The sequence below is a fragment of the Tupaia chinensis genome, unplaced genomic scaffold (assembly GCF_000334495.1).
Source record: "Tupaia chinensis unplaced genomic scaffold, TupChi_1.0 Scaffold000060_1, whole genome shotgun sequence".
Classification (NCBI taxonomy): Eukaryota; Metazoa; Chordata; class Mammalia; order Scandentia; family Tupaiidae; genus Tupaia; species Tupaia belangeri.
In genome coordinates this window covers 3,241,595-3,252,885 of record NW_006159518.1, presented here as the reverse complement: position 1 = coordinate 3,252,885, position 11,291 = coordinate 3,241,595, and the positions used below count along the sequence as shown (strand labels likewise).

General features: G+C 37.2%; 1 protein-coding gene across 2 annotated transcripts in view; it reads right to left on the bottom strand.

Moving 5' to 3' along the window:
- Positions 1-5,379: 5,379 nt before the first annotated feature.
- SPAG6 (sperm associated antigen 6) overlaps positions 5,380-11,291 on the bottom strand; it is a 99,021-nt gene continuing 93,109 nt past the window's right edge. The window contains exons 10-11 of one of the 2 annotated variants that reach the window (XM_006141623.2): positions 9,935-10,080; positions 5,380-6,337 (exon numbers count right to left, since the gene is read on the bottom strand). In XM_006141623.2, coding sequence (XP_006141685.1) covers positions 6,268-6,337; positions 9,935-10,080 — 216 coding nt within the window. In that variant the 3' untranslated portion in view covers positions 5,380-6,267. The remainder of the gene's footprint in view (positions 6,338-9,934; positions 10,081-11,291) is intronic. The other variant, XM_006141624.2, reaches the window with a different exon arrangement.

The following is an 11,291-nucleotide window of genomic DNA, read 5'->3' as shown; positions in this document are numbered from 1 at the left end:
TAGTATAAACTTTAGCAAGAATATATGAGTATACATCCTACATATATAGGAAAATTAGAAGATTTACTTAGTTTTGTTCATTTTGTTTTGTTTTTGATATAGGGTGCATGCACTCACTAGACAGAAACAGAGAGAAAGGGAAAGTGAGAAATATACTCCCAGTAGGGATGGCCATGCTACAGTTCCTTCTTCTCCATTCTCCTTGCAGGATTTTGGGCACATATGCACATGTGCCCAGTTTTATAAGCCACTGGGTCCAACATTCAAGCCACTTAGTTGGCCATGTAGAAGCTAGCTGCCTTAACCACCAGGTTACCAACTGGTTCCAGAAGATTTACTTAATATATAAATATGTACACCAAACTACTTTTCAGTAGTGATAAATTAATATATCATGATTTAGCACTCAGTTTAAAATCTATATGAAATATATCCATCATGAATAAAAGGTGCTAATTTGTAAACATTTTATAATCAATCAAGAAAATATTTTTTTGGAACCCCACTGAAATAGTGAAAATTGCATCCTTCAGAAAGTAAACAAACTGCCATAACTTCCATGTTTTACTTTAAAATAATACATATAGCATGAATGTGTTTTTTCCAAAACTTTTTCCAGTCATACAAAGGCTTAGAGAGCTATATGAAGTTATATTAACTTATTAAGGACAACTCATTTCTGGGTTGTGAGGGATCTGGAATAATGATTTTACTTTTTGCTTTTCTTTTTTTTAATTACCAGAAGGTGTGCACACTCACAGAGAGAACCCCTCAATTGGGTATGGTCATACTGCAGTCCTTTTTCCTCCATTTCTTCAGCCTGTCCAACCTGTCAGGATTTAGGGCACACATGCACTCATGCCTAGTGCATGTTTTTCAAGCCACAGGGGCTGGGATTTGAACCATGGTTGACCATGCAGTATCTGACTGCCAACTCACAGTACTTAATTGCCGCATTAAGGGCTGGCCCTGGTTTATTTTTTTCCCCTTTATCCATTTGTATACTGCCTAAATTTCTTAAAAGATTGCAAAAACAGTAAAATCCACCACTATTTAAAGCACTATCATTAAATATGTGTCTAATTTTTTGGCCTACCAAGGCCTCTTAGAAATAAGAAACATGAATATGAAGTTTGCATAGAAAAATGTCATGACTTTCATGATGACCTAATAGAAAAATAATTATATAGACAAATCTAATTTTAAAAGTCAGAAGTCTCTTAGCTAACTGATAAATGCAATAGTTATAGTTAAGACTGTCATTTGATTCTTTTAATCTCTGCAAGAATCAGGATAGCTACAAATCGACATGTTCTAATCAGTGAATTTTGTTGCAAAATAAGCCACAGTGTATATAAGCCTCAACATTTGCTACCACCAATCTTAATCAAAGGGTTGGCTATTTGAAAACAAAACAGAAAAATTCTACATTCTTTCAAGGTTAGTTTCTAAACTTGACATCTTGGATTGGAGATGGCCTTACCCAGGAATTTAAGGTCAGGGTTTATGTTAAGCAGGACCTCAAATCAAGTTTAGAAACAAGCAAATCTTTCATCCTTTCTTTGAGGGGAAGGGTTTTCTTTGAGAGCGAAGGGTTAGAAAAACAGGTCAATATCCTCTAAATATGAGGTTGTCATTTGTTTTTACATACTAAATTAAATGTGTCTGTTTTGTGTTCAGTGTCTTGTGCCTTTGTCACTCTCTGTGTCTGGGCAAATGTGTTTATATTAGAAAACTCCATGAGGGCAAGAAATGTAGTTTTTCTTTATCATAAATCATCTGGTTTAAACTTCACTTATCTAAAAGTGAGAGGTCTGGGGGATACTGCACAACTGCTGACCAAAATGTGTAATCTGTCATTACTTGTCAGATTTCACATAAATCACCTGTCAGGTTTGTATAAAATGTAATAGTTTATAAAATTCTTACATGTACCATTGCAGGTTATTTTTATAAACGTCTTATGAATAAGCTGAACCTTTATTACTTAAAGGAGTAGTGTCTAGATCCCAGATTTGCAATCTTTTTTAGGTGCCGCAGATTTTATCTATTTCCATAACAGGTGAATTGACTGAATCTATAATAATGAGGTTCCACCAATTCTAAAAATGGTTATTCATGTAAGTAAGTGAGAGATAATAATTAATAGTTAATTTTAAATAAACTGCACTAGAGGGAACGTGTGGAAGGGGGAAAGTAGAGAGCCAGTAGACCAGAGATCGGCTTGCAAAGAGTATTAGTCTGACAAAATTTAAACCAGGGCTGAAAATAGCAGAGACCATCATTAGTGAGAGGCACTATATTGCTCTATCACAAATGGTAACTTTTTTTTTTAATCTCATAAAGAACTTTTTTTAAGAGAGATTTTTACTATAGGGCATGTGTGTTTGCCAGTGAGAGACAGACAGAAAGCAAGAAATCACCCCCCAAGGGGGATGGCCATGCAGCAATCCTTTCTCCTCCATTTTCCTCTCAAGATTTCAGGCACACACGCATATGCACTCAGTGTGATTTTAAGCCACCAGGTCTGGGACTTGGACTGCAGTCAACTACATGGGAGTCCATCAACAGAACCATTATGCTGTCTGCTGGTCCCCATAATGAACTTTTCTCTTTTTTTTTATTTCTTGTAGAGAAGCTTTTGCTATAGGGTGCATGCGCCCACCAGAAAGACAGAGAGAGAGAGACAGAAAGCGAGAAATCATCCCCCAGGGTGGATGGCCACGCTGCAATCCCTTCTCCATTTGCCTCTCCAGATCTTGGGCATGCATACACAGGTGCTCGGCGTGAGTTTAAGCCACCAGGTCCGGGACTTGAACCGCGGTCAACTACATGGGAATCCAGTGACATAGCCATCACACTAACTGCTGGTCCCATGGACTTTTCAATGTAAAGAAATCCTTATTTTGCTAATGTCAAGAAACATTTCATAGCATAAATGTTCCAAATTGTATATGATCAAATTATAATATCCATATGAACACTATTAAATATTTTATGACTTTCTTTACTATTTGGTAAGTATAACATGATATGTGAAGTGAAAAACATACAGTACAGGCTGGCCCTATATCCTAGAGGTTAAGGGAGCCAAATCCCACATGGCTGACCATGGTTTGAATTCCATCCCTGATGGCCTGAAAAACACATATGGCACATGTGCTTACATATTTCACATCTTAACAATATGGAGAAATGAAGGCGAAGGGATTGTGCCATGAACACAACCCATTGGAGTGTTCTTTCTTCTCCTCCTCTTTTTCTCTGGCAAGCTCTCGTTCGTTCACTCGCTTGCTCATTCTCTCTCTCTTAAACATACACACACACGCATATGCACTTTCTGGCAGTAAAACAAAAAATTAACTAGTACAAAGCACAGTGGCAAGAAACACATAATAGAAACTTCACCATTCCAATAATATCCGAAACTTTACCATTCCAATAATATCCGAGGAGGTTTTAACCCAGATAAACTAGTTCCTATCATTACCAACATGATCATCTAAGAAAAATAGTCTTGGGGAAAAATAATCGAGGCCTACTGGGAACAGGACTTCTAAAAGGCAACTATTATCTGGAAGGCTGTGGTCCAAGGCCATTTTTGCTGGCTATAAGCAGGGTCTCAGGAACCAAAGGGAGCACACATCTCTTCTTAAAATTGAAGGTGTTTATGCACGAGATGAAACGGAATTCTATTTAGGCAAGAGGTGTGCCTATGTGTACAAAGCAAAAAACAACACAGTGACTCCTGGTGGCAAACCAAATAAAACCAGAGTAATCTGGGGAAAGGTTACCCGAGCCCATGGAAACAGTGGCATGGTTCGAGCCAAATTCCGAAGCAACCTTCCTGCTAAGGCTATTGGACACAGAATCCGTGTGATGCTGTATCCCTCAAGGATTTAAAATAATGAAATGTAAATGAATAAAAATGGATTTGTGTTGTTAAAAAAAAAATAGTCTTAGTAAATAAAGAAAAATACTTTTATTTTCTCAGGTGATTAAAAGGTTCATAAGACAAGTTGGGCAGGCAGGAAGGAGATAAAGGAGAGCTACAAAATTGGGAATAAAATTTATATTTCCTATGTAGTAAGTCAAAGAAATTGATGCCAAGAAATAATTCCAAGAAAGTATTTTTAAAAAAATGAAATCAGGACCAGCCAGAGGCATGGCAATTAAAGTGGCTGGATCCCATGTAGCCAACTTTGCAGTTTGAATCCTGGACCCAGCAGCTTGAAAAACACACTGGGCATATGTACATGCCCAAGGGATTATGATGTGGCTATCTCCACTGGGGGATGATTTCTCACTTTCCTCCCTCTCTGTCGCTGTATCCCTCTGACAAGCACACGTACCCTATAGCAAAACTAAAAAATGGGGGCGGGGGGCAAAGAGAGGCAGCAGGTGGCAGAGTGGTTAAGGTGCTGGACTCCCACATGGCTGACCACAGTTCAAGTTCCGGACATGGCAACTTGAAAAATCATGCAGGGTTAGGACCAGCAGATGGCGTAATGGCTATGTCGCTGGACTCCCATGTAGTTGACTGCAATTAGAGTCCCGGGCCAGGTGGCTTAAACTCACACTGGGTACATATATGTGCGTGCCCAAGATCCCAAGCGGAGAATGGAGGAGGAGAAGGGATTGTGGTGTGGCCGTCCCTCCCGGGGAGGTGATTTCTCGCTGTCTCTCTGTCTGTCTGTCTGGCCAGGACCAGTACCCTTAAGCAAAGACCTCTCCAAAAAAAAAAAAAAAAAAGAAGAAGAAGAAAAGAAAATCATGCAGGGCACGTGTGCATGCATATTCAAAATCCCAGGAGGAGGGTGGAGGAGAAGGGATTACAGCATGGTCATCCCCCTAAGAGGTGATTTCTCACTTTCCTTATTACTCTCTCTCTGTTTTCATCAAGCACACAAGCCTTATGGCAAAAACCTTAAAAAATATATATAGATAGATAAACACACACACACATATATATATACACATACATATATGTATACACACACACACACACACACACATATATAAATAAAAGAAATGGGGCAGTTCTTTGGTATGATGGAGTTGGGAAATAATGATGACAGAGATGAATCCAGAAAATACCAAAAATAAATGGGTAGTTTCCTTTCAAGGGGAAGAAAGTCCAAGACAGAAACCTGAACACAGAGTCAGACTGGAAACGTGCTCTAGGGGCTCTCTGGTCTGGGTTATCATTCACCACCTCTTCAGGACTCCAGAAGAGAGCACTGTAAGTTATAGCCCTTTAGATCAAAAGATACAACTAACCAAGACTCCGAAAATCTAACCACATATTACCTAATATCAAAATTATACCAAATAGGAAAAATAAAGAGGACAATTCTAATATATTTATTCAAAACTTTATTGAAACCCCCTTTCACCCTTTGACAGTGTCCTAAATGAAAATGTATGTAGTCTGAGTCTGATGGTAATAACTCTTTTCAAGCTATTCCTTAAGTTTCTAAAAGTATGATTTTTGAAACTTGGGAAAGTGAAGTTAGGACAAAGGAATACTAAGGATCCATTTTGTATGCTGCTTCCTCATTTGCTTATGAGCAAAACTAGACTAAACTATTTTAATGGGAACAGAACATGTCTGTAGGAATGTAACTGCTTAATACCTACTTCTCCCCTCTCCAGCCCCAAGGAAGATAAGGAACAATTTAGACAGGCTGTGAGAAGAACTTTAACATCTTGAGATAAAGAAGAGAGCCTAATATCTTAGGGTTATGCATAGATTCTATGTGTTAGGTTAATGCAGTTATGTGCCCAGTATCTGTGTCTGTCAAGTGCCCTGTGTTCCTGTCATCAGTTTCCTCTTTCAGTGATTTCCCTTTTGTGTTCTACTGTGTAAGTTGCAAAGCCAGATTTCCTTGCCTATGCCTATCAGGAATTGGCCAAAATGGCTCAAATGTTTTTGAACACCATCTCTTATTTCTATCTAGTAGGAGGAGTGTGGGTTTGTGGGGGTATGTGTGTTATGATGTTTAATGAAACAATAATAAAACTCTCTAGTCTTTTTAAAATCTATAATAAGTTTTGAGCACATCTTATGCACATGAAAGATCATGAATAGTTCTTCATATATTCAAGCTACTATTTTTTAAAGTATTACATAAATATAGAATTTATCTGAAGTTAGTTCACAATGAATACATCTAGAATGTAATGAGTTCAAATATATAGAAAGCTTTAACAATTGTTATTCATAAATATTTTGCTGTGAACTTCACTCTAAAAATATAACTTTGCTTAGTTAGTAAGTGGTTGATAGCTGTCCACCCTCTGCAGCAGTGTATCTGAATATCCAGGGGAGTAATACCTGAAAAAGAAAACTTCCCATTAGAAGCTTGTTGAAAGATTCAGTACAGTAGGCACAAAAGATTTAATATAAGGAATTTATCTGAAATAATTCTATGAGTGAAATCTCACAAATAAGCCCTGAATAATTAGGCTCCAGTAATGTTTGTGAATAAATTTAGAGACTATTAAGGAAGAGAATACCAACTCATAACACTGTGCTAGAGCAGCAGCACAACACTTAAGAGAGAAATTTAGGCAAAGGGGGATGTTTGCTAAGCAACAGACGTTATAATGGCAATATTTTATCACAGAAACTTTATTACAACAAGTAAGTAATGTTGCTTCAAGGATAATAGCTAATAGGTTTTTTTCCGCTTTGGGGGGGAGGGGTTGGAGAGGTTTTTGCTATAGAGCACTTGCACTCGCCAGAAAGACAGAGAGACAGAAAGTGAGAAATCATCCCCTCTGGGTATGTAATGTTTGGATATACTGGACACACTGCAATCCCTTCTCCATTCTATTCTCGGGATCTTGGGCACACACGTACTCACACCTGGCATGAGTTTAAGCCACCGGGTCCAAGACTTGAACCGTGGTCGACTACATGGCAGTCCAGCAACATAGCCATTACGCCAACTGCTGGTCCCAATAGCTAATAGTTTTTAAAGACAGTCTTTGTAATAAAATACACAGTCTATCATTACTAATCCACTTTTGCATTTTGATCACCTTAGGGATCATTCTCAGTGTATGTTTTAATCTGATTTGGACATCCAATAAAACAAAAGTGGAAAAGCTATTTAATAATGGAATAATTTCTGGAAAAATTAATAAGTGACATAAATTTTGTATTACATAAACTTGGGAAATTAATCATCTTCATTGGTTCTTGGGTATATTTATAAACATTTTATAAATATTTAGTATAAAGTATTAAATATGTTGGCTAATATATTTTGATATGCCTTGCTCTTCTATAGAAAGTGTATCTGAGGAACTCAATTTTTTATATTTATTTAAAAATTTAAAACTAAGAATTCAGTTATTGGAAAACTTTTAGATGTGTTTGGAACACCTTGTGAGTCTACTTGTTAGCTGTAGATTTTAAACATCATTTAAATATAGGTAAAATATCTCCAGCGAACTTTGGCGTCTGAATTTTAGATTTGCTAAAAGTGATAAAATACCCACCAGACTTCAAAACTTAGATTAAAAAGTATAAAATAATGCAATAATTTTTATATTAACTACAAGTTGAAATTATAATGTTTGGATATATTGGATAAACAAAAATATCTCATTAAAATTTACTTACACTATGGGGCCAGCAGATGGTGTGGTGGTTAAGATGCTGGACTCCTACATGGCTGACTACAGTTCAAGTCCCAGATCTGGCGGCTTGCTTTCTCACTTTCCCTCTCTCTCTCTTTCTCTGGTAAAATTGAAACATAAATAGTAATAAATAAAATAAGTAAATAAATATATCTTTTAAAAAAATTTTACTTACCCTGTCTCACTTTACTTTTTAAAGTGTGGCTACCAGGCAACTTGAAATTATATATGTGACTCACATTATATTTTCATTGGACAATGTTTTAAAGTCTAAGTCTCCAAAATTTAATTAGGATCTATTGGGTCGTGGGGAAAGTCATGGCACATTTTTGCATAGAAAAATAGGGACCAGAATATGGCATAATGGTTACGTCACTGGACTTCCACAAAGTTGACTGCAGTTTGAGTCCTGAACCTGGCAGCTTAAAAACTCACACTGGGGGGCCAGTAGGTGGCATAGTGGTTAAGGACACTGGACTCCCACGTGGCCGACCACTGTTCTAGTCCTTGACCTGGCGATTAAAAAAAAAAAAAAAGTTAAAAGAAAAAAAAAAAAAAGCCTCACACTGGGTGCATGTGCATGCGTGCCCAAAATCCCAAGAGGTGATTGGAGAAGAAGGGATTGTGACATGGCCATCCACCCAAGGTGTGATTTCTTCCTTTCTGTCTGTCTCTCTCTCTGACAAACACACATGCCCTATAGCAAAAATCTCTCTAAACAAATAAATTAATAAAGGAAAAACATAGAGAAATACATCATGATTTTTCCAACAACCTAATACAAATAATTGTTGAGGCTTCAGCTGCCTTAATTTCCAAGCTAATTGCCATACTTCTTTCCTCAAAGACCTCACTGACTGCACAGTCTCTATAGAGGCGGGAAATCTCTGCAGAGTCTCTAGGCAGCTCAAAGCATCACACAGTGAGACAGAGCAAGAGTGCAATAGGTGTGGGGACCAGCAGATGGCATAATGATTACATCGCTGGACTTCCACATAGTCAACCACAGTTTGAGTCCTGGACCCCGTGGCTTAAGACTCATTGTGTGTGTATGTGTGTGTGTGTGTGTGTGTGAGTGAGCATGGCCAAAATGCCAAGAGGAGAATGGGGGAGAAGGGATTGCAGCATGGCTAGCCCCCAAGGTGTGATTTCTCATTTTCTGTCTCTTGGCAAGCACACGCTCCCTATAGCAAAAATTTCTCTTAAAAAATCCTTCTAAAAAAAGTACAACATATGTCCATGTATCTGCTCTTCTTGTAAAACAAACAAGAATAAATCATAGGAGCACCATCCTGATGATCTCATCTGATCCCTGTCACTTCCCAAAGGATCTACCTTTCAATACCATCATCAGACTAAGACTCTACCCTGTCAACACTGTTACAATGGCTCACATAATCCTAACACATGAATTTCTGAGGGTCACATTAAACCATAGCAAGTATTCTTTCCAAAGGCACACAGTAAATAATTCAAACTGAGATAGGAACCTAGGTCTATTTGACACACCAGCCTGAACTTTTAGTCAAACTTGTCATGAAAAAACAAGATGAACCAAGAAAGAAGGAGAAAATTCTTCCCTCTCGCTATCCACCACTGCTATTCACACTTACCTCTTAATGCCCTTTAAGCATGTAAGTAAATGAATCTTCTTCTAGACCCATGTAGAATTTGTATTATTATATTGTTGAGATACAAAAATGTACTGATTGGCAAACTGTGTGCATGACCTTTTTTCTAAATTAGATGTTTCTGAGAAGCTGCTCTCCCTTCCCAGTTTAGGCAGAGACCCAAAATACAAAGGAGCTCAAAAAACACCTTCTGACTGGGACCAGCAGTTAGCGTAATGGCTATTTCATTGGACTCCCATGTAGTCGACCGCGGTTCGAGTCCTGGACCTAGTAACTTAAACTCATACCGGGTGCATGTGTGTGTGTGCCCAAGATCCCGATAGGAGAATGGAGGAGAAGGGATTGCGGCATCACCATCCCCCCTGGGGAGGGGGATGATTTCTCACTTTCTGTCTCTCTGTCTTTCTGGCAAGCACATGCGCCCTATAGCAAAAACCTCTCCAAAGGAAAAAAAAATTATTCCAGTTTGATTTGGAAATATGTATGTCAATCAGAACATTAATTAGGGGAAAGGGAAGAGATCAAGAAAAAAGTAATGGTATACATTGGCCTCTTGTAGTAGTTTCAAAGCCCATATTTGAAGTGGATATAAAATTTAGATTTGAAAACAGAAAAACTACATATTTTAACTTCTCAAAGTCCATTTTCCCCACCTTACTATTTCCTCAGGGTAACAATTGTTAATACTGTTGATGTATTCTTGAAGGAGAGAACCAGGTTCTGCTTTTATCTCTTGAACCTTTTTAAGTCCACCACTTGTGACAAAAAGTCTTCGAGCTTTGCTGTCATGCGGCAGCACCTTGAAAAGTGAAATACATAAAAATGTCAGCTTTTTTTTTGCCAAGGTAGATTATTGCCACTAAAAAGCAATAATGTATCTGAAAGAATGTAAGAGTTAGTTTATATTTAATGTAAATATAATATAATGAGCAAAAATCCAATGATTGGAAGTGAAATGTACTCTTTTTAAAAGTATATTAACTTTCAATGTTGTAGAGATGGAATAAAGGCAATGAACATGACAAAGGCAATGAAGATCCACTCATAAATGAAAATCATGAAACTTATACCTGCTGAAGGTTTCTCTGCTACTTACAAAAGTAAATGCAAGCTTCTTTTTTTATTTATATATATATATACACACACACACATATATGTATATAATTAATTTACATTCATTCCCTGAGCATTGTCACAGCATACAAAATGTGATTTCCCATCCAGAATATACTGCATATTGGCTTAATCATACATGTTAATGAAGCAGCAAGAATACCCTGGATCTAGCTCCTGAACACCATTCCAGCCTCCTTATCCACCAATAGCCATTCTAATTTTGTTTCAGTAATATCAAAGGATGTATACCGTGCCATTTTTGGTCTTTTATTTTTAATTTATTAATTTATTTTTCTTTTTTTAACATTAATATGCTATACATCATTACAGTATACAAAATGAATTTTTCATCCAAAATACACTGTTGGCTCAATCAAGCACATCAACATACGTGTTATCAACCAACAATTTTTCATTTCTTATGTCTTATATATTTTGTGTTTTTTTTTTCCATCCTTGATTCCCTATCCCTAACCCTCTGCCAGAATATACTATATAGTGGCTTAATAATGCATGTTATCATCCATAATATTCCATTTCTACTTTCATATATATGTTTTTTTACCCCATGTCTAGCCCTCTGCCCTATTCCACTCTCTTATTACACTATCTCTGCTGTCTACAGTTGTCTTCAATCCCTTTTCCCCCAACATTTCGTTGGTCACACAATATCATAAGTAATCTAACTACTTTCAATAGCAAGATCAGCCGATGGTTTCAAGAAAAGCAGTTTTGAACTGGTAAGGATATTTCTTTGAAACTTAAAGCCTAGAAACAGGTTAGTATTCTGTTCAAATAGTCGGAACATGAATCTATTGATAGCTGAAGACAGGACAAAAGTCCTTAAAACCAGACAACAAAGCTTAGAAGAAAAGCAGCAATATTTTAGTCAAG